Source organism: Neophocaena asiaeorientalis, unplaced genomic scaffold (assembly GCF_003031525.2).
Source record: "Neophocaena asiaeorientalis asiaeorientalis breed wild unplaced genomic scaffold, Neophocaena_asiaeorientalis_V1.1 scaffold204, whole genome shotgun sequence".
NCBI classification, from domain to species: domain Eukaryota; kingdom Metazoa; phylum Chordata; class Mammalia; order Artiodactyla; family Phocoenidae; genus Neophocaena; species Neophocaena asiaeorientalis.
This window is the reverse complement of record NW_020173922.1, coordinates 193181-219244: the sequence shown is the minus strand read 5'-3', so window position 1 is coordinate 219244 and position 26064 is coordinate 193181. Positions and strand designations below refer to the sequence as shown.

Genomic DNA, 26064 nt, shown 5'->3' with positions numbered 1-26064 from the left:
TGGCCCCTCCTCCACCAATAGCCTCGGGGGCACTGAGGCCAGGGCTCCTCTGGGGTGAAGAGGATGCACCTGCTCCAGTCTCAGGGTCACACTCCAGGTCAGCCCACCCTCGGGCCATGGCTCTGCCTCTGAGGCAGCTTGGAAGTGCCCTGACTGCAGGGTGAGGTCTCCAAGTCCAGCTCCACCACTTAATGTGTGACTCTGGGTAAGCCACTTAACTTCTCTGTGCCCCAGAAAATGGGCTAATGATAACAGCACCTACCTTCTACAGTTGGCATGAGGATTAAATGGATAAATACATGTAGAGCTCTTAGAACTGTGCCTGGCATGTAGTAAGCACTATATGTGTGTGAGTATGTATTTTAAGATATACACTTTGCTTCTTCTGAATAGGAATGAGGGTGTTTTGCCTTGGGAGAGCACAGCTTCCTCTCTTCGATCAGCTGTGTGCTGCCCCTCAGTTCCTGATGCCAGTTCAGAATGCCAGCTCTTCCCACCCCCTACCAGTTGCCATGGTTATTGCTGCGGAGCCTGGCCTCCATCTGGCCAGCCCTGCCAGGGCTGAGAGGCCCCTTACTTGCCCGAGAGGCCTCCTGGGGTCGAAGGCAGGGCTGCCAGGGGCTGTGACTCAGCGCCGACTGGGGAGGAGAAGGCAGGGCTTTGGATGCACAGACGTGGCTCAGCTGTGGGGAGGGCTCCTGGGCGCCAGGAAATGCCCCGGTGTCAGCAAGGGGGGCAGGAAGGATGAAGGAGACAGGGAGGCAGAATGGCCTCCAGGCAAGAGGGAGGCCCAGAGGAGACTGAGGGAGACGAGGAGAAAGGGAAAGGGCCTGGCACCACCTTTTCCCACACAAGATGCCCAGATTAAGGAAGGTCTCAGGCAAAGATAATGACGTGATGCTCCCCGGCCCCCAGATCACTCCAAATAGAAGGAATATTAGTACTCTTGGTCCTACAAAATTCTGCCTTTCCTCATGGGGCTCTTATTTAAATTAACATAGTCCTTGAAAAACACCGTAATTTTGCCATGACCCTGCTTTGTTTGTGCCCCCAGCATACGCTTAGCTAGGGTTTTGGATAACTCTTGCCCAAATGCCCACCACCTACTGGCCTAACTACCCACACTTGTGTGCTCAGTCAGCTGCCACCTGGCCAGACCTCTTGGGGCCAAGATCACATTCCTTTCTCTGGGAAGCTGAGGTTAGAGGGCTCACAACAAAAAAGGCATTTCCTGTACTTCCTGGGGCTCTCATCTTCATCTGTTTGGCCTCTTCTGGCTCTGACTATGGAGGAAACACTCCTATCAAGGGTGGACAGACCTTACCCTAGGCCAAGGCCTCAGTCTCAGCAGCAGCCAGTAAGACTGAGGTCATCTGGGAGGAGGTGGATGGCTGGGCTGGGATCTGGAGAAGGGGAGGGCTCTCTACTCCAGGAGACCAGACAGACACCAGAGGTTGGTTTTTCCCTGAGCTGAGTCTTTTGGCCACACTGAGGGAGCAGTGTAGGCCCTCCCTCAATTCATGATCTGAGAGTGAGAGGTTCTCATTATCCAGGGAAGTTTCAGACCGTGAGGTGGGCAGACCTGCTCAAGGGCCAGGGAGGACTGGGCAAGGAGAGAGGGATGGAGGGAGCCAGGGTAGCAGCAGGGGAGGGCAGAGTCGGCGAGCCAGGGTGATCAGGGCGTAAGACTCTCTTTGGGACACACAGGGGCAACCCAGGGCTTGTTCCCGTGGCCTGTGTTTTCCCGGCCCAGCCCACAAGGTCCTGGTGGTGGTCAGGCAGGGAATTCCCCAGAATTTCCTGACTTCCTCATCTATAGAATGGGGACAGCAATATGCCCTTTAGAGGGCCAATATGATAATTAAATGAGAAGATGAGTGTTACCAGGTTCAGCATAGCAAGTTCTCAGGAACAGAGTTCCTATAACAATTCTGAGCATGGTGGCTGCCGTGCTAGCTTCCAGATGAGGGCTGTGCAGTGGAAGGCACCCCAGAAGATGTAGGGACCAGGCTGGAGGGAGACAGGGAAAGATGGGGCACAGAGATATCTCCACGAGAGCATCCCCCCCCTCCAGTCTATCCTCTTCAAAGAGCAATGGATGGTCCAGGAGTGCCTGGCTCCTGTCAGCCTAGAGCAGCCATGTGTATGTGGGGAATGTACCTAGTAAAGCCAAAGCTGTCTGAACACATGCTCTCGTCTTGATGTCAACAGGTACAACACCAACTGAAGCCAAGCTGCTGGTGTGGAGGCATCTGCAAGTAATCACCCAGGCCGGCGGATGTTTCTGGAACCACCTGACACTGACATCAAGGACAGAGGACAGACTGCTGGGCTGAGCCTAAGCAGGACTCACTCCTCTCTGCCCAGCTGGTGGCCCACCCCTCTGCCTCATTATCCTGGGCCCCTGGCATGCGAATTCTCATTTAATCCTCACCACCACAGTATCAGGCATGTACTGTTTTTAGACCCATTTTACAGAGAAGGAAACAGGTTCAAAGAGGTCAGTAACAGTTCTTCAGTCTGCAGAGCTGAGGGTGCGAAACTGGCTAGGAGGCCGACCCACGTTTTCGGCCCTGGGCAGAGGATGTGTAGAATAAATTCTTTCTCTAAATCCCACATACACTCCCGTCCAGAGAGGCCTGGAGCTTCCCTGATTCTCAGAGAGCTGAAGACAAGAGCTGGTAGGCATTCAGCCCTTGGGAGCCCAGGAGGCTGAGCACTGCCCAACACCCAATCCTCACTGACCACCGAGTGAGGCTTAGAGTCCGCTTCGCCTCTGTAATCCCATGCCCAGCACAGGCCTGGCATCAGGCAGGCACTGGGTGTCTGTGAGCCAGTCATAGGTGTGGCTGCCAGGAAGCAACAGTGCCAATGTCAAGGGAGGTGACAGCTGAGATCTTTGCCCCAGGCCTGGTCAAAATGAGCCTAAGTGAGAGCCACAGGGCTGCCAAGGCCGGGAATGAACTGCCAATAACACAAGCTGCCCAGCCCAGGCAAGCTGGTGGGCAGAGAAGGCCAGGACAGTAGGCCCCTGTGTCCCAAGACATGACTTGGAGGGCTTCCCGGGGTGCAGCAAGAAGCACTTGGCTGAACTCTGTCACTGGATGCAAGGCTTATGGCCACAAGGCCACCTCCTGACAAGAGCACCAGGCGTCTCTCTGACCTACAAGAGCAGAAGGCACCACAGCCCAATGAGGACTCATCCCTGAGCCAACCCTGGCCCAGCCCTGGCAGGAGGGCCTCCTCAGAGCCTGGTCGTAGCAACTGCTTCGTGAACATCTGATGTGTGTGCCAGGCACTGGATTCCCTCCTGCTAAGAACTCCTTAAAAAGGCTGAAGAAGTCAAGAGCGTGGCTTATCCCTATCTTAAGGACTAGTTGAAAACCTGGAGATTTCCCTGAGAAGATCCTCAGGTGGGACCCAGTCTGGATCGACGTCAAGCTAATCCATGGCCAGTTTTCACCGAGTGCTCATGTGTGCCAGGTCCTGTGTCCAGGACCTGCCATGCATCGTTTCTCTACATCATCTCGACCACTGCATGGGGCAGGTGCTATTGTTATCACTCCCATTTTACGCACAAGGAAACTGACACCCAGGGAGATTACATTTCTGGCCCAAGGTCGCACTGAATATGACTGGCAATTTGAACCCAGGCTGTCTGGCTCCAGAGCTGAGCCCAAGCTCAAACCCTTGGCCTGCAGTATTTCTGGAACACTGCAGTGTTTTTTAGGGCAAAAGAATCTAAGAATAGAGACACACTAGAAAGGAATCCCTTGACTGGTCCTAGCCTCCCCTTCATCCCCTGCCTACGGCCCCCCTGGCCTGGGCTTCCCGGCTCACCTCACCACGGGCTCTGGAATGGCCTCTGCCCCCGCAGGCACCTGCACACCTTTCTCCCATTCCTGTCGCCATGGGTCTGCCAGGATATAGTAGTCATCTGGGCTGAGCTGGTATGAGTCTGGAATCTTCATGGCTGTGATCAAGTCTGTCCGGAAAACCTGTGGGGAGCAAAGGTGGAGAGAGAATGGCTTCAGATTGCCTCAGTGTGATCTGCTTCACAGGCCAGGGCAGGAAAAGGCAAATGCAGAAAGCCCACTCACTCAAAAATAAGAAGATGGCACAAAAGTACTAAGTACAAGAATGCATCTTCTCTGAACCCAGCACACAGAAGATCTTCAATAAATGTGTTGGACTGAATTTATGTGCTCTGACCTGCTCAAGGACAGAATGTGAGTGATGGATGGTAGTGGACCTCAGAGAGAAGAGGAAAGACTTGCCGAGAAAAGCAAAAACAGTGAGGAAACATCAGATGGCAGAAAGGCTTCTGTGAATGCAATACTGCCGTGAAGTAACGGTTCAGAAATTTCTGCTGAAGATCCAAAGTTATGTTTGCTGTTGCTACCACAGTCACTAGCGTCAAAGAGTCCAGGCAACTACGTGCCAGGGCCTCGTGCAGATAGCTGAGGGAGAGCCCAGGGTTTGGGGCAGCCCAGAGAATAGCCTCTCATGGGTCAGGGTCTCCACGGTCTTTCAAGAACAAGGATATCGTGATGGCCTCTATGGGAAAAAAAACCTAAAGAAGAGTGGATATATGTATATGTATAACTGATTCACTTTGCTGTACACCTGAAACTGACATAACATTGTAAATCGGCTCTACTCCAGTAAAAATTAAAAAAAAAAAAAAAAAAAAGAACAAGGATACCATGAGCCCTGCTCGGTGGGAGCTCTGAAGTACCATTCTGTTTGTGATGGGGTAGGAGGAGTGTGTTGAATTCCTTCTCAAATCAAGCCCATCCAAATTCCCTCAGGGCCAGGCTGTGACTGGACGCACCCTCATGCTTTGGTTTTCTTTTGAGCACCTGCTCACTTGTGGGGAAACAGCTCTTCCCACATTCTGTCTGTTGCCCCCACCCCAAAGCAACCTCCAAGGCAAGCCTCAGTGGCACTGGCAGTGCCTCACCTGCCCTGGCTGCTCGGCCTCACTGGGTCCTCCACAAAAGGCTGCTGTAGGACCTGGTGGCAGCACTGGACACTGTGTGACTTGCTTTGGTACCAACTTTCCCAGTGATCATCACATGAGAATCACAAGTTAAAGGAGAGTTCACAGTGTGGAGAGAAGAGAAACCACTTCAAGGAGTCCTCCAGGCCTCAGACCCAGCTCTGAGGAAGAATCAGCATCCACTGGCCTTCCAGAGGCTCGTGACAAGCCATTCAGTGGTAATCTCTGCCTGCAGGAGGCCCCACCCGCTGGCTGTGTGTCTCACTTGAATCTAGGGCTGTAACCACAAGGAAACAACTGAAATGGGCACACCAAGGGGGCTCAAGGCAGCATCTTGCAGAAAACTAATTAATGTCTGCATCTAGCTAGAGAGGGCCCTGGCTTGCAAAAGGTCAAGTTTCTTGAAGACTCTATTTGCCAATATAACTTAATTGTTAAGGCTAACACCCTAACATTTAATTAGGGTGCCAGTGTGAAAAAATTAAAATGAGATTACGATTAAATGCTAATTAAACAGAAGATGAAATGTGCAAAGATTTCACAGCCCTGATAATTTGCATATCTTATTAGCAAGTAGCAAGACGGCTGATAGAAAAACACAAACTCAGGTACTGGGTGCTTCTGTGGTATCCTTCGGCACCTCCCTTTGCTGGCTGGGGCTGGGTTATTTCCCTCTGGGACCCAGTATACGACCTGGTGGGGGTAAACTGAACCCACAGTGGACTGGTGACTGTCTCAAAGTTCTCCCAAGCCTGGCAAGCCACGTGGTTCGACATCTAATGCCCTGTTGCTCTGATGCCAAAAGGAACCGCCCGACAGTGAAAGCCTGTCATCCTGCACCGGAAATCAACCGTTCAAGAGCCAAGTGTCACTGTGTGCCCCTCCAAAAAGGCACAGGTGAGTCTGAAACCTCTTGCTGTTCCCTGATCCTGGGCTGTAGTTTAAATGTCACCCCTGAGGGATCACCCTGATCACCCTGACTCAGGGCCGCCAACCACCCAACAGAGCTACTTTCCAGCCCATCATTCTGCCTCATGTCTCAGTATTTATACTCCTGAAAATTAACTGGTGTATGCATGTTGCTTGCTTCTTGTCATCTCTCCTGCCACACCTGTCCTATTCTCTGCAACATTCTCAATGCCTGGCAGGGTGACTGGCACATAGTAGGTGCTCAATAAATAGTGACTGAGTGGATGATCAAATGAATGCATGAATAAAAGGGCCCTTCTGGGCCCCCAGCTGGCTCCTTGGCAATGCTTTTTGAACCCCCATGAACAGGTGATACACACCATGCATATATCCAGAGCTGAAATAACCCAAGCACGTGGACTGAATGGAGCAAGAGGCAGCCCTAGTCTGTAAGGCAAAGACAGACTGCCAAGCCGCACCAGCGGGGGGAGAGGTGGCCCTGACCTAGGAACAGGCTTGGCATTGAGAACTCAAGAGCTGGAAGGGATCCCGTGCTCAATTCAGCCAGGGAGATTCAGGAGAGAGAGAGAGAGAGAGAGAGAGAGAGAGAGAGAGAGAGAGAGAGAGAGAGAGAGAAAGAGTTCAGTCCCAAGAGAGTTGCAAGTTTCATCTGCGGTCATTCAGGCAGCAGGGGGCAGACTGGTTACCTGTGGCCCTTTTGGGCAGAGGACTGATGGAAGCACAGGAAGGGCAGCACCATCTTAATGGTACCAGTCAACACTTAAAGAGCACTGTGTGCCCAGTGCCAGTCTAACGGCTGTTCTTGAATTATTAGTCCCTATACCAACTCTGTGAGGTGGGTGCTACCATTATCCCTATTTTACAGTTGAGAAACCCGGGACTCAGGTTAGTTTAATAACCTACACAAGGTCCTTCATGTTGGAAGTGGCAAAGGAACCCAGATAGACAACACCGGAGCCATTCAGCACCCCTGCACAACCCCAGCCCCTCTTGGCCACCTGCTCATGGCCAATGCCCTTGAGTTAACCCCAAGCCAAATCAAGTGGTTTCCCCAAGGGCTGGAATATGCAAATCAGACAGTGACCTTCGCAAGTTCCAAGTTCTCCAGTGGCTTTCTACTGTCTTCCCACTGCCCTCAGGCTGAGCTGCAGTCTACCAGGCCCCATGGCCACAAGGATGCACGGGTAGTCTCCCTCCCAAGTACTTTTCACCCTTGGCACATGAGAGGACCCTGCTGGGACAGTCTTCTCCCTGCCAAAGTGGGGGCAGCCTGTTTCACGCTTAGGGTATTAGTCCAGCCCACATCTGCTCTGGGAAGCCTTCCCCGATGCCAGGCTGAGTTCTGGGCTCCTCTGAACTTCCACAGCCCCTGTACTGGAATCTCCTCGTCTCTTGCTGCAGCAGTGCACGCAGGGCCTGACACATGCTAGGTGCTAACTAAGGCTGAACTACTCAAGAGCCTCCCATGGATCTGCTACCACCTTTCTGGGTAGCTGCCCAAAGCTACAGCTCGGTACTCTGTACCTTCCAAAGGAACCCCTGTACATTCATACAAAACCTGTCCACAAATACAGCAACCCAAACATCTTTCTGTTTTGAACTGCCAAAGGTTAGGCTTAAAAAAAGGCTCGATTATTCTCCTAAAATGCCTCTGAATTATTTATGAAAACTAAATAAGGAATAAAATGGACACTGATGAACTGGAGGCCTTGCCATGGCAAGGAAGTTGGAAGCTGGAAAACAAGCAATTTTCTAAGAATGTGAATGTTTACTATTTTTCCCTTTTGGCAGAAATTGACAAATTGTCTTTAGAGGTCTGCTGCCTAGCAACCAAGTTCGGCTGAGCTGCTTGGGAGATGTTAATTGTAGCTTCTTCAAACAGTATGAAGAATGTTTAAAGGTCTAAAACTCTAATCTAGTAACCAATGTGAGTGCCAGAGGTGCCAACGCAGCTCTGAAGGGAGCTGAAGACCCTGCTCTGCCCAGATGCAGGGAAACTGCACGTGGCTTGCCCTCTAGTTCCTTTTCCCAAGACTGAAGACCACAAGCATTGAAAAGTCTATGGAGCTTTCTGTACCTACTTCCCCAGAAGAACCAAAAACGGGCTATGCCAGAAAGCATGTCATATCTGGAGTCTGACATCATGTCCAAAAGCAAATAAAGACAATGACAACAGGCAACTTTCACTCTGCTATGCTAAGAGTTTCTGTACATGATCGCAAGATTTATGAATGTTATTTGAACATTTCATCCTGGGACCTTAGTTTCTGCTTCCTTTTCTCAAGGGTGAAGTATTACATCATAGTGTATTTCAGACCAAGAGGCATGAGGGGAAGTTCAGTCACTTAAGGAAAAGCTCCAACATCTATCATAATTACAGAATATGATTATTTGTGTAATTATTTGCTTAATGTCCATCTCCTCTAATAATCAAGCTGAGAGAGGCAGAGACTGCATGTGTCGTGCTTATCATTGTGCCTGTTTGTGGCACAGCGCCTGGCACATAGCAGGTACTCAAGAAATGCTTGTGAAACAAGTGAGTGAGTAAGTGAATGAACCCCAGGATTGGTCTGAAGTATGACTAAACTCTGAAACTTCCTGTCCTGTCCTCCTAGCAGGGAGAGTGCAGACAGAGGTCTGGCCCAAAGGATTCTTCCAGGTGGAACTCAGGAACTGGTCTTGGTCACTGTCCCAAAGCCAATGAAAATAGCTTTGGCCTGGACTGCCTCTCCTTGACTCTGTCCACATCAAAAGTCCCAATGCAAAGCTAGGAGTGCCCCCTCTCTCTAATCTCCCAAAGGATGTTTCACAGTCTGTCCTGAAAGAGCCAAGTAAAATTACTACCGGTACCTCATTTGAAATCACAGTTTTTTTTCTGAGCACCTCATCTCATTAGAAAGAACAGCTAATAGTGAAAAGTGATTGCCCTGTTCTAGTATGCCAGGTGCTGTGCTAAATGCTATATATATACAATCTCACCCAATTCATATTACTCCCACTTTACAGATGTGGAGACCAAGACTCAGAGAGGTTAAACCACTTGCCTAAGGTCTGCACTGTCCTTTAACCAACGTAAGGCTGCCTGCAAACCAGTCAGCTATTTCTTCTTTTAAAAAAGATCTCTTTCTTGGGCTGGAAACTGATAAAGAGTATCTCAGCCAAGAGCATACTTAGATACTTAAAATTAGGCCTACATTCCAGAGAAGGGCTCTGGAAATAGCCTCCCAGTCCCATTCAAGCTACCACTAGGCTAATTTGGTCAGACATTTACACACACACACACACACACACACACACACACACACACACACACACACACACTCTCAACATCTTTCTCTTTCACAAGGATAACAGCACTTCCTGCTCTTAAAGAGAATTTATTACACACATTTCTTTTGCAAGACAAGTCCCAGAGGCCAGGAGGCCTTTCCAGTTGGCGGGAGCAGCAATGTTCCTAACTATACGAGAAGTGGATTCTGCCCCCCACCCCAGAGGAAGGCAGTGGGAGGCTCAGAGAGCAGGCGCTTAGCCCAGAGGAAGGGCTCCCCTCACTGCCTGCCTGCTTCCCAGGGTAGCAGAGGAACTGCTGGCTAGAAACACTGCTCAAAACCACAGGGGTAAGCAAAAAACTTTTCTTTTTTGGAGCCTCCTGTTTTACTTCTCAAGTTTGGGAGCATTTTGCTACAACATACGCCATCATTGTTTTAATATAAAATACGTTATTTCAAACATTTGGGTAATACCTCTGGCTCCTCCAAGAATGCACCTTTATTTATCCTGTGGCTTTGCACCCCAGCACAATCTGGTCACCCTTGCCTTCACCCAGGGAGGAAGAGGTCCATTTTCAAAAGCAATGGGTCAAGCAGATATACTGCATTCTCACTCTCCACTCGCTGCCTTTCCTAGGGAAGGCCATCCTTATAGAGGAACTTTCACAGACCCTGGGTCAGGAAGACACTCCACTGGTGGCAGAGGCTGTTCACAGGGTCACCTCCTTCTCCTGGGCCCTGTCCCAGGGGTGAAAGGCTGAGCACTGGTGAAGGGCCCCTGTGGACCTGCAGAGAAGCCCCATTCTCTCATCTAGGGGTATATACAGTTTGTCACCAGGGCCTAAAAAGGAGGCCAGCTCCTGCCCACCCTGCTCTGGGACCATCCAGGCTTCCATCCCAGGGAGGCCAGCTTCACTTCCACTCATGTCTGGGATCTCCCCCACCCTCAGGCTCCACAGGCCTCAGGGCAGGACAGTCACATCTACAGAACAGTAACTGCAGGGCAGAGCTCTATAGATGATGACCCTGAGGCTCAGAGAGAAACTATTACTTGCCCAAGGTCACAGAGCTCCTTAATGGCAAAGCTGCCGCACCTCTCGTAACGGTCACTTTCCTGTATAGCACCTGCATCCTGCTAACAGTCAGAGGACAAGCTCCCCAGGGATAGGGCCTGCATTTTCTGTGCCCCCTAGCACTAGGCTGGGCCTAGTAGGTGCTCTCAAGTGTCTGCTGAGTTTAATCACTATCACTAGTCCTAGGGTCCTAAGGACCTATGTCCCCGCCCACTGGCTGACTTCTGGGGACTCTGACTTCCTGAAAACACAGCTTTCAGCTTTCTACCTCAAGACAGCCTGCCTAGGGGAAACCCTCGCTTCTCGGATTGCCCCTCCATCTGCCTCTCTGCCCCAGGCCTGAGGAAGATACAGCTTCAAACAGCAGCCTCCAAACCACAGGATGGCCTCCGAGTCTCTTCTCAAACTGCCCTTCCCACCTATGCCAGGCAGAGGGCTTGGCAGAAACCTTCAGTCCCCTGGCTGCTTTGGGAGAAGGGGTGAGCTGTGGGATGCTCCCACCCACACTCCCAGCCTTTGTTTAGGTCACGGACCCAGGCTGGAAGGCCTTCCCTTCCTCCCTCAACTCCCAGGGAGGACCAAGCCAGAAACTCCTGTCTTAGCAGATCAGGGGAAAAGGTCTATGGCAGTAGTTCTTCTTTTTTTTTTTTTTTTAATATCTTTACTGGAGTATAATTGTTTTACAATGTTGCATTAGTTTCTGCTGTATAACAAAGTGAATCAGCTATATGTATACATATACCCCCATATCCTCTCCCTCTTGAGCCTCCCTCCCACCCTCCCTATCCCACTCCTTTAGGTGGTCACAAAGCACCGAGCTGATCTCCCTGTGCTATGCGGCTGCTTCCCACTAGCCATCCGTTTTACATTTGGTAGTGTATATATGTCACTGCTTCTCTCTCACTTCGTCCCAGCTTCCCCTTCCCCCACTGTGTCAAGTCCGTTCTCTACGTCTGCGTCTTTATTCCTACCCTATGGCAGTAGTTCTTAAGCCTGGCTTCCAGCAGGAGGGCTTTTAAAAAGTACAGGTACCTGGGGCCCTACTCCAGAACATTTAAGTCAGAATTCTTGGGAATGATAAGGGTTGGGGGTTTGATATTGGTATTTAAAAAAATAATCTCTGGTCTGTGATCTCTATAAGGCTCTCACAGATATGACCCACTAAGTTACGTTCATGCTATTTGGTGAGACAGGCCAGGCCAGAAAGCCAAGGCCTCAGCGTGGTTTATGTACTAATATCACCTCCCCAACCAGGCTAATCCCTTCCTCTCCTTCAGGACTAGCCTGGCCGACTTAAGCCCCAAGGGACAGATCTCAGCTTTGTTGGGATCCCGCTGGCAGGCAGAGCAGAGGAAGGCAGCAGCCTGTGTGCTTGGGGTCAGCCCCACCTTTCCCCTCCACTGCCAAACGGGATCCTGGGGCCAACTTCAGACTTAGTGTACTCCCACCAAAAATCCTAACCCAGCCTCCCAGGAATCCCAGGGCCTGTTCTCTCAGCCCCCCGGTACTGAGGCCTGCAGTCCCCTTTCACTCAGGATGAGGGAGGCCACCCACTGGTTAAGGGCCAGAAGGGAAGCTGGGCCTCAAGGCTTCGGCCCTGTCCAGGGTCCTGACTCCTGGTCAGATCACTTTGTTCCAGCCCGGGGCACCTCCCTCTGGTGTATAGCGCGCTCCTTGATCTGCACCCTCAGAGTGCACAGGTCATTCCAGGGGCAGCCCTGCCAGAGTCGCCTAAAGCCACCTTTAGGCCTAAAGCTCTTTCCATAGCTGGTGGCTTCTCTACGTGCCAGTGCTGCTGCTATGCCAGATACTCCTAATCCTCAAATCGCCACCCATCAATGTCCACCTTCACAGATGAGGAGACGAAGTAAGCCATGGGTCCCGTGGCTCTGCGGCCACCAGGAAGGGACTCCTGCACCACACACATCAACTTGCAAGCATTGAGGCTGGGAACTTGGGCCAGACTGGGAGCAGACCGTGTGAGCAGCCTGAAAACGACCCCACCGGCTTCTTACTCTGGGGACTGAGCAGAAGCCAGATACTCCTAATCCTCAAATCGCCACCCATCAATGTCCACCTTCACAGATGAGGAGACGAAGTAAGCCATGGGTCCCGTGGCTCTGCGGCCACCAGGAAGGGACTCCTGCACCACACACATCAACTTGCAAGCATTGAGGCTGGGAACTTGGGCCAGACTGGGAGCAGACCGTGTGAGCAGCCTGAAAACGACCCCACCGGCTTCTTACTCTGGGGACTGAGCAGAAGGAAGGGACTCCAGATGCCCTTTCACCAGGTGTCCATAGCCCTCGGCCCCCAGCTCCAGCAGATTATAAAGGCCTTTCTCTCCAGCCCATGCACAGAAAGAGAAGGGACAGCCCTGTGAAGAGATTTACTGCAAACGTTATCTGCCGCCAAATCCTCGCTTTCATCTCCGCCTTCTCATGAGCCAAATAATTTGGAAGCTTTCATTGATGGTTTCCTCTCTGCCCCACGATAACTTGGAATTTATGCCGGCTATGGCTCAGCCTCCTCACTTAGGGGACGAGGGAAACCTCGCAGGCTGCTCTCCAGCCTGCTGTGGGAGGAAAAGCCTGTCCTTGGCGACAGTTCAAGGCGGGGAAGACTTCCTCAGCTCTTCTGGAGCCTAAGACTTGAGGGCGGGTGTCTCCAGTCAGGCCTCAGAGCCCCCTGCAGAGGCTCCTGGGTTTGAACCCAGGGCCGTGCAAGGCCAGTCCCCAGCAGGGCTGGGGATCAACACCCTTGCAATGGTTTGACTCTATTTTTAGGTGGGGAAAGGTTCAAAGGCCCTGCGCTGGAAAACCCAAGAGGCAGGGGAATTTTCAGCCCCATGCAAATCACCCTTTCCCCTCAGCCTTTGCCTGACACCTGTTTCCCCCCAGCCTGCCTGCCTATCCCCGGTGTAGATGGCAGCACTGCCCCAGGGATCTCCGCCCTGAGAGGAGGCCCTGCCTCCCACTGGGGCTTGAAGCGGGGAGTCAGGGGAAGGGATTAAGGCAGCCCCAGGGCCTCCCCAGAACTTCCCCTCTTTTCTCCAATCTGAATAGCCCCTGAAAGCAGGGGGCAGGTGGGATTCTGAGAGGCAGGTTCCTCAGCTCCCAAACAGGCAGAACAATTCCTGCCTTCCAGGACCAGGAAGGCACAAAAGATGGCTATTGTTTTACTAATCCAACCCTAGTAGTAATTGGGAGCCCCTGCAGCTCTCAAGATGCGGGTGGGGGCAGACGGGTGGAGGGGTGGTCCCCGGGACTCCCAGGGCCCTAGCACACTCTGTATCCTACTTCCCAGTGCACATGAGCACATGCCTTCCACCCACTGAGCAGGGCCAGACCAGGAGGTGCCAAGAGCCTCAAGAACAGCATCCTCCCATGCTCACCTCACCCCCTGCTCTCATTCCAGTCCTGACTGCATTCCTGGAGATATTTCCTTCCATCTCCACCGCTCCCCTATAGGGCCAAGGGAGGATACTAGGTTGGGGGATGGGAATGGAAGGTTTCAGGTCTCAAAGGTGTCCCCACCCCCAACCCCACAAAAGGAGAGCCCCAGGGTAGGCCAGCTCCCGGAGGAGGCGGGGAGTCCTTTTTCAAATGCAAGGTTTTTCCGGAAGACCCCCTCTAGGGACTGGCTAATGATAGCAGCTCCAGGATGGCCCCTGCAGTGAGGGAGGGGAGAGGAGGTTGCCAGGCTCAGAACAAAGATATCCTCCCTCAACCCGGGCCAAGTGCTCTGCCCCAGAACTCCAAGCCTTCCCACCCTTGGCGCGGTTGGCCCCAAGAACCTCACATCTTGGCTGTATAACCTTAGGATCCTCAATTTCCTTATTATAACAGGAAGGTTAAAAAAGTAGTGTCTAGCCCAGTGCCTGGCTACTCTGTGGGCTGCAGAACAATCTCTCTCTTAAGGGTCAGATTCAAAAGCAACCCCCTTCTTGGGTACTCAATGCTCTGGCAGCCTCATTTGTGCCAAGGGTCTCTTCTGTGCCCAGTGCAACGCATTAAAGACCTAAGAGGGAGCGATGAGTCTCTAGGATGCAATTTTTCAGGGGCTGCAGAGGAGGATCCCATGTCCATTTGTCTACCCACCCCCAAAGCTCTCCTCCACAGCTCCAGAGGCCATAAGTACCTCCACCTGTCCCAAGAAACAGCGTCAAAGTAAGGAAGGCTTAAAGGGCAGATGCATGTGAAATGGGCATAATAAGGAGTGGCTGACCTAACTGGATGACTTTGAGGACTCCACCCTTCATCCCTACATCAGCAAATCCTGTCACTCTGGGCTCAACCTCCAGAATGTCCCAGATCCTACTGTTTCTTACTCTACTGCCATCACTCAGCTCTAAGCCACCGTCATTTCTCTCCTGGACCACTGCCAAAGAATCCTCCCCACTCCCACCCTTGCCCCTCATATTCCCTTCTCCTCACAGCAGCCAGTGGGACCTTTCATTAAAACAGCAGACTATATAATTACCCTGCTTACGATCCTTGAAAGGCTTCTCCTCTCACTCAGATCAATAGGACCCATCTTTACAACAACCTACAAGGTTATGAGAACTGGCTCCCCCACCCCTTCCTCCCATCCACTCTACTCAGCCATACTGGTCTTGTTCTGCAATGACTGCACCCTCTGCCAGGAATCCTCTCCCCGCCCCATATACCTGCAATTCCCCCATACATCCCTCCCTCTCCTTTCCACCTCTGTTTCATCTTTCTCCAGGATACTTGTCACTACCCACCTCTGAGGGTTTCTTTTCGTTCTGCCGGGGCCAGCCTGATTTGGTGCTGCTGGGCAGTTTGGAGCATCTTGATGCAGATGTAGCGTGACCTGCAGAGAGAGCACAGCCCGTGAGGGGCCCCTGGAAGGCCAGGAACACCACCCACCCATGTCCAAGGAAAGGAGGTCTGTCAGGAAAGCTCTGGCTTGAATGTTCAGGAGGCGGAGACCTCTGTAAGCACCTGGTGGGCAGTCCCTGCTCTGGGCCTTTCCAACAATGAATGGGGACATGATGCCTCCGCTACCCACCAACCAGAAGACGCCTGGGAGGTGAAAGGCAGTTTGGACAAGGACTCAGTATTAGCTTCCTGTGTGTGATCCATGACAAATCCCTTGCCCTCTCTGGTCCTCTGCTTCCTCCTTGGTGAAGGAGGGCTATAAGAAGCCTTCTGTGGCCACTCTCCACCCCCACTGCTGATTAGACACTCTGGGATGATGCCCAATGGGTATACAGAGGCGAGACAAGGTAGTGGGAAGATTGCTGCTCTAAAGTAGACCCACAGACTAACCTTGAGCCCTGGCTCAGCCACTTACTAGCTCCTCACCCTGGAAGAATGACTTAGTCTCTCTGAGCCTCAGCTTGCTTTTCTATAAAATGGGGGCAGAGAATAACTATCTTCAAAGAGTTGTTGTGAGAATTAAATGATATCATGCCTGTAAAGTCTTGGCACAGTCCCTGGCACACAGCGCTTTCTTGATTAAGATTACCTATTACATCACTAGGGTCTAGAGGCCCTCGCTGGACTACACTCAGGTTGGCCCCCACTCCTATGGGTCAAAGGAGCAGCAGCTACGGATGGGTAGTGGTGGGGACTGGTGAAAAGGGAGGATGCCTCAGCCCGGCCCAACTCCAATGCAGAAACAGGGCTCAGCTGCCCAGATGCTCTCCCTTGCGGGCGCCTGGCCCTCAAGGGTTCCTTTGCCTGAAACAAAGTTAGAAGCGGAGGATGCAGTTCTTCTTGGCTCTACTGAAACAGGCCACAGGCAGCGTGACTGCAGCCACAAAGGGCCGGACGCTGTGATCTACTGCTTCAGGGAGGAACGGCGGGCCAGGTCAGACACCAGAGCCAAGCTGAGTAAACAGACCCCAAAGGACACTGAGTGAAACCTGGAGGGAGAGAAGGGGCTGGGACCGGATTTCTCATTCTAGTGCATGTGTCCTCAGGCTCCGGGGGATTAGAGAACTCCGGGAGCTCTAAGGGGCCTTGGAGATCTCCCCAATCCCAGTTGCTCACCACGTATGTGAACAAACTAAGGTCTACAGTTGCAGGGCTCCAGGCCCGGCCTCCCGGGCAGCGCAGGCTCTTCCTCAGCCTGGGCTTTCACCAGAGGACACCGCTAAGTGGGATCTTCCTGGCAGAGTGTCTCTCCTACACAGGGCATAATGGAACTCTTTACTCCGACTGGCTCATGCAGGCCCAGGTTCTCAGGGCATCTAAGAAGAGCTGCCTTCTAGTACCAGAAAAAAGCCCTCACCTGACACAAACCTCCCTTTTCGCCTCCGTATTTAAGAAGGGGCTCCCTAAGCCCCATTTTCTCTGTAACAGTGCCCCCCCCCCATATCCAGGGCTGGCACACCCAGCCCCCACACAAGTCTACCCTGAGGTTCTGTTGCCAAGATCCCATGAAGGTCAGACTCCTTCATTAATTTTTTCCACAAACATTTACTGATCACCTATTATGTGCCCGATCTAGCTGGATACAGCAGTCAGCAAGACATGACCCCTCTTATCAAGGAGCTTACCTTAATAAGGAAATGATGCTTGGTTAGGAAATGATACTTATCAGGTCACTATAATGAAGAGTGACAGGTTTTTTATCTGTTGTGTGGACACTTCTACAGGGCCCTGACCCAACGGCAGGGCCAGAGGGAGAGGGGTGTGTTCCTAGCAGCCAAGAACAGCATAGGCAAAGGCCCAGAGGGGAGTTGATCTGTTCCAACCAGAGCAAAACACATGGGGCTGAGAGCTAGAGGGTAAAGGGGAGTAGAGTAAAGAGGACAGCAAGGCCCTGGAGGCCACAGTGGTGTGGGGATTTTCTTAGGAGCAGAGGGACCTGGCCTGATTGATGCTTTCATCAACATTGAGACCATGGGGCAGTGTCCCCCGATCTGGGCCTGTGGGCCTGATAATTATGCAAACACTTTCCCGGTAGGAGCCCCAGATGGAAGGCCTTACTGTCGGTGGTGTCAGAGTTGTCGCTGCTGATGGAGTACTTTCGCCTCTTCTCTTCCATCTGCAATGAAAGGCAGGCCCCATTATACTCACAGGCGGCTTGGGAAATCCTCAGTCTCTCAGAAAATTGCCCAATAACCTTCCTCCCCACACTCACCCCACTGCAGAGAAAGAGTGAGAACAAGGAGGTGCCCTAGCCTTCTCCTCACCAGCCTCGCCCTCTCCCCGCCCACCTACATGGGCCCTGGGGCTGGGAGAGGGGGCGGCATCTCCCACCTCCTGAGCCCAGAGCCTCAGACAACGGAGAGTCTGGTCAAAGACGAGGGAGGGCAAGGGGGGTCAGCAGCCCCAGAATGAACAGAGACCAGGACCTGCCCAGTGCCAGCTTCCACTCAAGGAAACTCAGGCCCACCGAAGAATCCACTCTCACCTGCAAGTTACAAGTGGTACCCTGCTGGGTGCTGGGGAGGGAGGGCACAGGAAACGAGACTGACTCTTCTAGGAGGATCAGGTTATCGGAGTTGAGGGACAAGCCAGTCCAGACGGCACTGAGGGCACATACTGAGAGCGGCCGCCAGAGGGGTGTGGAGATGGGGTGGGGGCAGGGAGGCTGCAAGCTGGGTCCCTGAGCCACACCAGGCCCAGGGTGAATGGGCTGGGCTGGGCTGCCCTCCCTCCCCTCAATGTCCTTCTGCAGATAAAAGAAAAAACCAACTTTCTCTCCACTACAGTATTTAACTTCGAGGTAGGAAGGGCAGCTCTTCCATACTGAGCTCTTTCCCCTACCCATGCTATCTCAGGTCCTAACAACCTGGGGAGCTGTGAGCTATTCGCTTCTTTTACGGAGGAGGCTCAGTGCCTTGTCCTGCTAGTAACTGGCTGAACTGGGATTTGAATCCACGTGGTCTGATCCCTGAGCCCACACTGAGCTGCCTTTGTGCCCTTGTCAGCTCCTGCCTCTTGGAAGTGCTCTCCCACCCACTAGTTCCTCTAATCCTGCAGAGTCCTGGGTGGCAGAGCCTGCTCTTGTCCCTCTTGGAGGGGAGCACACTGAGTGGCTTGTTAACCTGCCCCGGGTCTCACAGCTAGTCAGTGGCCGAGTCCTAACGTGAGAAGAGACCTGGGGCTCAGGGCCCAGAGTGCTTTCCACCGTGTTCCTGTCAGTCTAGACCCTGGGCTGCCTTACTGTCCACAGCAAAGGACAAGGAGCCAGTGTCAGTAGGGAAAGAGCCCCGCTGCCCGTCCCAGCTGCAGGCCAGCCAGGCTCCCCACCCCCACTTGGAATCCCATTTGCCACCTGCTGTCATCCCAAGTCTGCTCATGCCCAAGCCTGGGGGTCACCGTATTTGACTGTGGCCCTGCAGAGACCAGGGAGCATTGGCTCTCTAAGGCGGGGTGTGACTACCCAGAACTCTGAGCTATTCAGAAGTACCCTCCTGCCTCATATTTGACCTTAGCCAGGAGCTTCTCTCCACCCCTGTGCCCCCAGTAGCAGGATCAGGATGACAGGAAGGTTCACTGGCGCTGCTTGCTGCCCAGCTCCAAAGGTGCAGGCAAAGTGCTCTCTAGAGGGTGTGGGGGTATGGAGGGATGCCTGGTAGTAGCATGGACGCCAAGGAGGCAGGAACAAGAGCTAAAACAGCTAAGCACCCATTGCTTGGGGAGGGGGTGCGTCCTGGTACACAGGGACCTCACTGAGGCCTCAGAACAGCCCTTTGGTGCTGGTGGGCCTGACGGCTGCTTCCCTTTTGCAGCTGAGGAAAATGAAGCTCAGAGGTTAAGTGACTTGCCCAAGATCACAGTGCTCGTAAGAGGTCTGACTCAGGAGACCATATTCTTGACCTTTAGGCTACCCTGCCTCTGTGCAGCAGAGTGCAAGCAGCCCCGTGGCTCAGGTCACACACTGAATGGGGCAATAATGCTCCACCACCCACAGCTGCCCATCCTTGCTATCCCCCGGGGTCTGAGTGTGATGAGGTGACTTTAACAGAACTCTTGACTCTAGCCTACATCTTGCCAACCCAGCCCTTTCACAGGTAGAACAGGAGCAGGGGGAGAGGTGCTCTAAGTGCATCCACCTGTTTTCTCCTGCAATCCTCTACATGAATTGCATTGCTCTTCATTTCCAGAAAAGGGGCACTTGCAAGCCAGGCTCTCTCATAGCATATAAAGCAGGAGCACTGGATTCAGGGAGGCCAAGTTCAAATCCTACCTGCACCCCTCACTAGACCAGGGACCTTGGAAAAGACACACCTCCCAAAGGACACAAACTGGATCTGGAATTTTACATAAATCTCCTGAACTTAAAGTGTTGGCAACTGATTCAGATTTTTAAAACACTTTGAGAGGGCCAAACTAAACACATCTGTGGGCCAGAATCAGCTGGTGAGTAAATGAGAGCAGTATAAAGCCCTTAGCACGGTGGCTGGCACTCCGTATTGAGTGTTGGTTCTTAACTCCACAGCGGACTCGGGCCAGGTGGACAGTCCTCCTAACCAGCACCCACCTGAAGGCCTCCTCAGCGAGGCAGTGAGCCTGCACAGTAAGCAAGGTCCCCTACAACAGGACCTCTCGACTGCCAATGACCTTCTCACTGCCTAGGACCAGAGTGCCCCGTTGGCGTGCAGACCTGCACCCACCCTCAGCCAGCCGCCCGTCCAACCTGCCCTCCGTGAAACACCCCAGAGTCCTCCTTAGCAGGGTGTTATTAAGGGAGCAGATTCTGCGGTGGCTTAACTGGAATAATAACTAGGCTTCAGCGGGAAACCACTGCTTTGCTTCTTTCCTTTGAACCAAGTCTGTTCCAAAGGCCTCCCTGCCTCAGGTGAGCCTCTACTGCCAGTGGCTAATGAAGCCCCAAATGAGGCCTGGGCTCCCCTGCGGCATGGCCTTTTGCCCCATGAAGGCCCTTTCCAACCCAGCAAAGGAGACAGGGAGGACTCTTTTACCAAAGCTGAAATCCAGGGATATACACGCAGGTGGGGGATGGGAGTGCCAAGACATGGTCTTGGCCTCTGGTTTTCCTTTTCCACTGCCTCCCCCAACCTCTCCCAAAGCAAGGTCTGCTCTGGGAAAATACCTCAGGGTCACAAGGCATTTGCTTTTAGGGGCAGAAAGTGCTCCTGAAACCTTACCTACAAAGAAGACTCTGGCAAAGAAAGCATCCCCGTTTCCTGCCACTGCCACCAGTGCACTTGCACTCCCACAACATTCCCAGCACGGAGACACACACGGCTCTCCTTCGGGTCCCCTCTGAGTCCCCTCGATGAGCAGCAGTCCACAGCCTCCTCCGCCCCACCGCCAACGCTTGCAAGTCCAGTGGGCGCTCCCTCCAGGATACAGTGAGAATCCACCCACATTTCCCCTATCTCTACTGCTACCATGCTGGTCCAAGCCAGTCTCATCTCTTGCGGGACTCCTCATTCATCTTCCAACTTCCGCTATGGCTCCCTCATAATCCAAGATCCACACAGCAGCCAGAATGATCTTCAAAAAGCATAAATCAGATCATGTCATGCCCTATTTAAAATCTTTCAAAGGTTTCCTGCTGCTCAAAGGGCAAAACTCAAGCTTCTGACCATAAGACCCTACGTGATCTTACCCCTGCCTACCACATACTGACCACCGCCCCCATCCCCACCACTTCCCAGCCAAACTGGCCTCCTTTCATTTCCCGAAACAAACCAAACAGTCCATGATTCGAGACCTGTACACAGGTGTGCTCTCTGCCTGGAATGGTCTACGCAGCCTAGGCATGTCTGACTTTTCATCCTTCAAGTTTCGGCTTAAACGTCACAGAGGTCTATGCCAGCTGCCTTATCTACAGAAAGCCCACCACCCAATCAGTCAGCTTCTTCAGAGCACCCATCACAATTTGTGTTTGTTGAGCTACTTGTTGAATGTCCTCCTCCTTGGGAATATACGTTCCACGAGAGTAAAAAGCGCAACTGTTTGGATTCCTGCTGGCGCCCCAGCACATAACAGGGACTTGGTACACATGGAGTGCCGAGTGTGTTCTTGTCTCCTCCCTCTAGAAGTGTGGGACCACGCAGCCCAGCTGGCCTGCTCGCAGCTTGCGGGAGCAAACACCCCAGCCCAAGATTTCGTCCCGTTTGCATGGCCCGCCTTCCCTGTCTTAACCTCACACATCTTCCAGGAGGCTGTATTTGGTTGGGCTCCTGGCTAACGATCAATGTCAACTCAGTAATAGGACGGCAATTTGGTGGCAGATGTTTTCTCGGCAACACTAGCCACTGGTCTTAGTGGGGGCCTCGGGTCTGGACTTGAAACACCAAGGCCCAATGCCAGCCCCCTTTTAAAGACCTCTCCGCAAATAAACTCAAATAAACACCCTGGGCCTCCATTAACGCCCTTCCAGCTGACCCTGGAAACAGTGGGCCTTTCAGGCCTGCTACTGCAGCAGCTCCCTAGGCAGTTAAAACACCCCAACCTGGCCTCTGGCCTCTCCTCTCTGGGGGCCACCAGGCCTACCCAGCCTGCCACCATACACAGCAGGATTTCGTCTTCCTCCTTAAAAAAAGGGGGGTGGGGAGGCTTTCAAGCAGGCAATTTACCATTCCAGACACAATCTTCCAAAGAGAAACAAAAACTCTCCCTGTCTGAGGCAGACCACTAAGGCGTGTATGTAATAAGATGCTAATACAATTTAATCATATTTCGGCTGGAAAACCTGTCCTCAGAGCCTGCTTGTGTCGGGAAGGCCAGACATTCAGAAAACAAGAGCTGCACATTCTTAAACCATTTTAAACGGGGGTCAGAGCCCCACTCTCTCCTATCTCTCATTAACTTTGATGCCTTCTCAGGGACAGTATCTGCCATGACAAAAATGATTTGGTACACACAGATGCTCAAACTTACTTCTCCAATCACGGGGGAGACTAACCCTCCTCCAACACCCATCATTGCCCACCTGCAATTCCAAGTGTCCCAGGGGGCACCCAGCTCCCCTAGAACACACTGTCCACACCCACCCTCCAGACCCAGTTCTGGGGACATACCAAGGGGATCCTGGGAGAGAGAAAGGGGCTTTGTCTACTTTGTCCTTCAGCACCTTCGCACCCTACCCTCCACCTCAGAGAGGGCAAAGCTCAGTCCAATCGCTCCCATGGATGGCTGCCCATTGGCAACTGCAGGGTCCTTCTGATCCCTTCTTCAGAGAAGGGAGCTGGCTCTCTGGCCTAGCCTAAAGGGGAGAGATCAAAGGTCAGCTGCATTTGGGTCCTATCCAGGTCATTCATAATAACAGTAAGAATGGCTAATACTAATCAAGTGCTTACCACATGCCTGGCTTTGTGCGTAGTCTTCTTTATGCAATATATCGCTTAATCCACACACCTACCATGAGGTAGGTACTGTTATTAACCCCAATTGCAGATGAAGAAACTGAGGCACAGAGCAATTGCCACAGCTGGTGACTGCAAAGCTAGCATTCAAACCTAGACTGTCTGGCTCCAAATAGTGCACCTTGCCCCCCCCCAGGGGGTACAGTGTACAGTGCTCAGACCTACAACTCCCAGGTATGGCTGGGGTATTCCAGATTCCTATAGGTTTTCTGAGATCAGCGGCCATGGCTCACGGGCCTAGCTGCTCCGCGGCATTTGGGATCTTCCCGGACCGGGGCACGAACCCGTGTCCCCTGCATCGGCAGGCGGACTCTCAACCACTGCGCCACCAGGGAAGCCCCTGGGTTCCTCATCTTTGAGACACATAGTGAGGGTCCTATGTGGAGGACAGGGCAAGCAAGGGGTACCCCCCCTTCTCATAACTCTAACTTGGCCTCCCCTTGGAGAACCTAAAAGGAAAACTGTGAGGCCCACGAAGAGCCTGCTGGATGAGCTGTTAAGAATTTGGACTGGAAGCCTCTGACTTGGGTCTTGGGTATAAGACAAGTACCTCCCTGTTAACTGGAACACTGATTAACCAGAATACCTTGCCCCCCAACCTTGAGGATGTGGAAATCAGTGTCAAAAGCCTAATCTCATGATTCTGGAAGGACTTGGGGGCTGGGGACCAGCAGTCCCACCTCACCTGTCAGCGAAAGCTAAGTGGAGATTTCTGACAGCCTCTTGGATCAGTGTTACTGGCTGTTTAGCCAGGCAATTTAGGGAAAGGAAAAGCCTGTTGGATGGGAAATGTTCTGGACACATTTGCTGCATCCCGAGCCCAAACAACTCTATCCTTAAACACTTCAACTCCAAAAGTGCTGGGGAGACCCTTGGCTAAACAATTTCAAAACCAGCATTCACTGCAAGTCTTGCTGCCTGGGGCGAGGACTTCCCTCGGTGAGGCATTTGCTGTGGAACCAAATGCTTTTCCACTCTAAACAACAGCCAACAGCACTTGGGACAACTGAGAGGCCTCCAGATCAAACAAACATCCCTTTTTTCCCCTACCATGCAAACTTTCTCAATAAATTATTCGCCCACTTCGGATCAAAGCCTGTTTTTGCAGCCTGTGACCTAAAAAGCAAATAGCATCTCTTAAACATAAAAGCCCTCCTCCCTGCCTGGGTCGGCTTTATTACTCATTCCTTCCTCTTACAGTTACTCTGTTGTTATTTTCCTTCTCTTCTTGTTAGATCACTTTGCGAGTCCCAACCCGCCTGAGGAAGATGGGATGGGAGGGATGGTGCCTTCACTTGGGGCCCTAAGGTGGGAGAAGAAGTCAGGGTAGGGGACAAGCCAGCACCCTGGGAACCCAGGAGACAGGGCCAGGCCTGGTTGGCAGCTCCCTGCCCAGCTCTTCTGCCAAATGTCCTACTGGGAATTTTACCAGTGAAGGGAGGGAGTTAATGCCACCCTGGCAGGAGGGGCCAGGCAGCCCTACCACCACCCAGACCCAGGACTCAGTTTGCAAACATACGTTAAAGGGACATCCTCACAGCTTGTCTGGACTCAAAGCTCAGGGCTCCTCCCCCTTGCAACAAAGGCAAGGTGGCAGGTCAGTCGTGCCCACTCAGCTCCTCAGCTCGGAGTGCAAACATGACGTCTCCTGATGACACCCTACAAACTCAGACCCTATATGAAACTTTGTGTCTTGGAATCCCGCATGCGGGGGTGGGGGTGGGGTAAAGTAGTGGGAGAGTATGTTAAGCGCGGGGCAAGGTTTGGGAGTCTGCAGAGACCAGAGGCGCCGGATCCTTCCTGCCCTTGGCACCGAGAAAAGGGAAACACAGCCCTTCCCGTTCCCAGTAGCCCAGGGCAGGAGATCTGCGTTCAAGGTGCTAAGGAAAAATGTCCCGGCCGGCAGCAAAGGTTAAGGGGATTGGGAGGGGGTGGCGCGCGCCTCCAGCCTGCCCCTAAAGGCAGTCCGGGGGACAGCAGGCTGGAGGCGCGCCGGCATGATTCTGACCGCGGGAGCTGGGAGGAGGAGCCGGAGGTGGCTGCGGGGGGCTCCGGCCCAGTCGAAGGAAGGGCAAGAAGCGGTTCGGGCCGGGGGTGGCGCCGGGAGGTGGCCTTGGCCCCCGGGGCTGGAGAAAGGGCTTAGGCGTAGCGGGTAAGGGCGGCCGAGCCCCTAGGGGGGTGGCAGCTGTGTGTGTGGGGATGGTGTGTGTGTAGGGAGGGTGGGTGTCCTGGGCCTCTAGAAGCTATAGCGAAAGCTTCCTGCTTGTCTCGCAGACATTCCCCTTTTCTGACATTAAAGCTACGAGTCATCAAACTGACCCCCTCACATCCCTTGGCCTGAAGAAGAGGGTGTCTCAGGGCCCAGGGATAAGCGGGAATGGACCGGAGGGAGCCACAAGTCTGCACCCAGGCGGGGAGGAGGCGGGCAGGAGCGGCTCCGCAGGCGCAGGCGAGTGGGTGGGAAGGAGGGAGGGAGAGAGGGGAGAGGGAGGAAGGAGGTGAGGCCGGGAAGATGCCTCTGCCGGGGGCGGGGCGGGGCCGGGGATCCGGGAGAGGGACTGCAGCGGTGCTTGGTGGGGGCGGGGGCTGCAATGTCACTCATGTGGGAGTCAGGTGTGTAAGTCCCAGGCTCGGGCCGCCGCTTGCCTACATCTTCCCGGTACTACCCAGGGCTCAGGGGTGGAGGCGGACGGCAGGGGACTGCAGAACCGTCCCCAGAGCGGGACGCGAACCGGCAGACTTGGAAGAAGGTAAACAAGGGCCACGCCCCCTGCCGTCGCCCCGCGGGCGCGCACCCGCCGCTCCGGCCGCCGCCGGTACATTTCCACTCCCGGCGCTTCTCCCCCGCTGGACTCCCGCGCAGCCCTGGAGGGGGGGCTGCCCCCGACCCACACCCCGCGCCCCCCGCGCTGGGGCTGCGCACCCTCCATACTCACCTGGAAAGGGTATCCCCCGCCCCTCCAAAAAACTGTGCTTAATTTGTGCAGAGCCTCCGCGTCCGGGAGCTGAGCATGCTGCCCCCGCGTGCAGAGCCCGCGTGCACCCAGCCCGGAGAGGGGGCGACAGGGCGGAGGCGGTGGCCCCCGGAAGGTGTCTGGGACCGGACCGGCTGCACGTGAGCCCAGCGCAGGGTCATGTGCACCGGCTCAGCCCGGTTCGGCGCCCGGACGTGCTGCGTATCAACAAAATAAACTCGGGGAGACAGAAGGGCAGATAGCCCCGGGTCCTCCGAACCCACGTCCCCGGCCGCGCGACCTCCTCTCCGCACAGGTCTCCCGCCGCAGCCCCTCCGCCCTGCCAGAGCCCGCGGGGCAAGTTGCAGCCCCGGCGCGCCCCCGCCCGCCCGCGCCCCCTCCCCGGCCCGGGGGCGCTTTGCCGCAGTCATTAATAAAGAAGGTCGCCAAGCTCACCCTTCCAAAAGTTGTTGTTGCATGCGCCCCTCTCAGCCTCCCCGCAATGTACTCTTTA

General features: G+C 53.5%; 1 protein-coding gene across 8 annotated transcripts in view; it reads right to left on the bottom strand.

The window, feature by feature from the left end:
- The window catches only part of JADE2 (jade family PHD finger 2), a 51671-nt gene that overhangs the window by 24097 nt on the left and 1510 nt on the right, over window positions 1-26064 (bottom strand). For 4 of the 8 annotated variants that reach the window (XM_024752388.1, XM_024752383.1, XM_024752391.1 and 1 more), the window contains exons 2-4: window positions 17237-17294; window positions 15022-15110; window positions 3841-3998 (exon numbers count right to left, since the gene is read on the bottom strand). In XM_024752388.1, coding sequence (XP_024608156.1) covers window positions 3841-3998; window positions 15022-15110; window positions 17237-17294 — 305 coding nt within the window. Of the gene's footprint in view, window positions 1-3840; window positions 3999-15021; window positions 15111-17236; window positions 17295-22251; window positions 22437-26006 lie in introns of all 8 variants that reach the window. The other 4 variants (XM_024752387.1, XM_024752386.1, XM_024752385.1 and 1 more) reach the window with 3 other exon arrangements.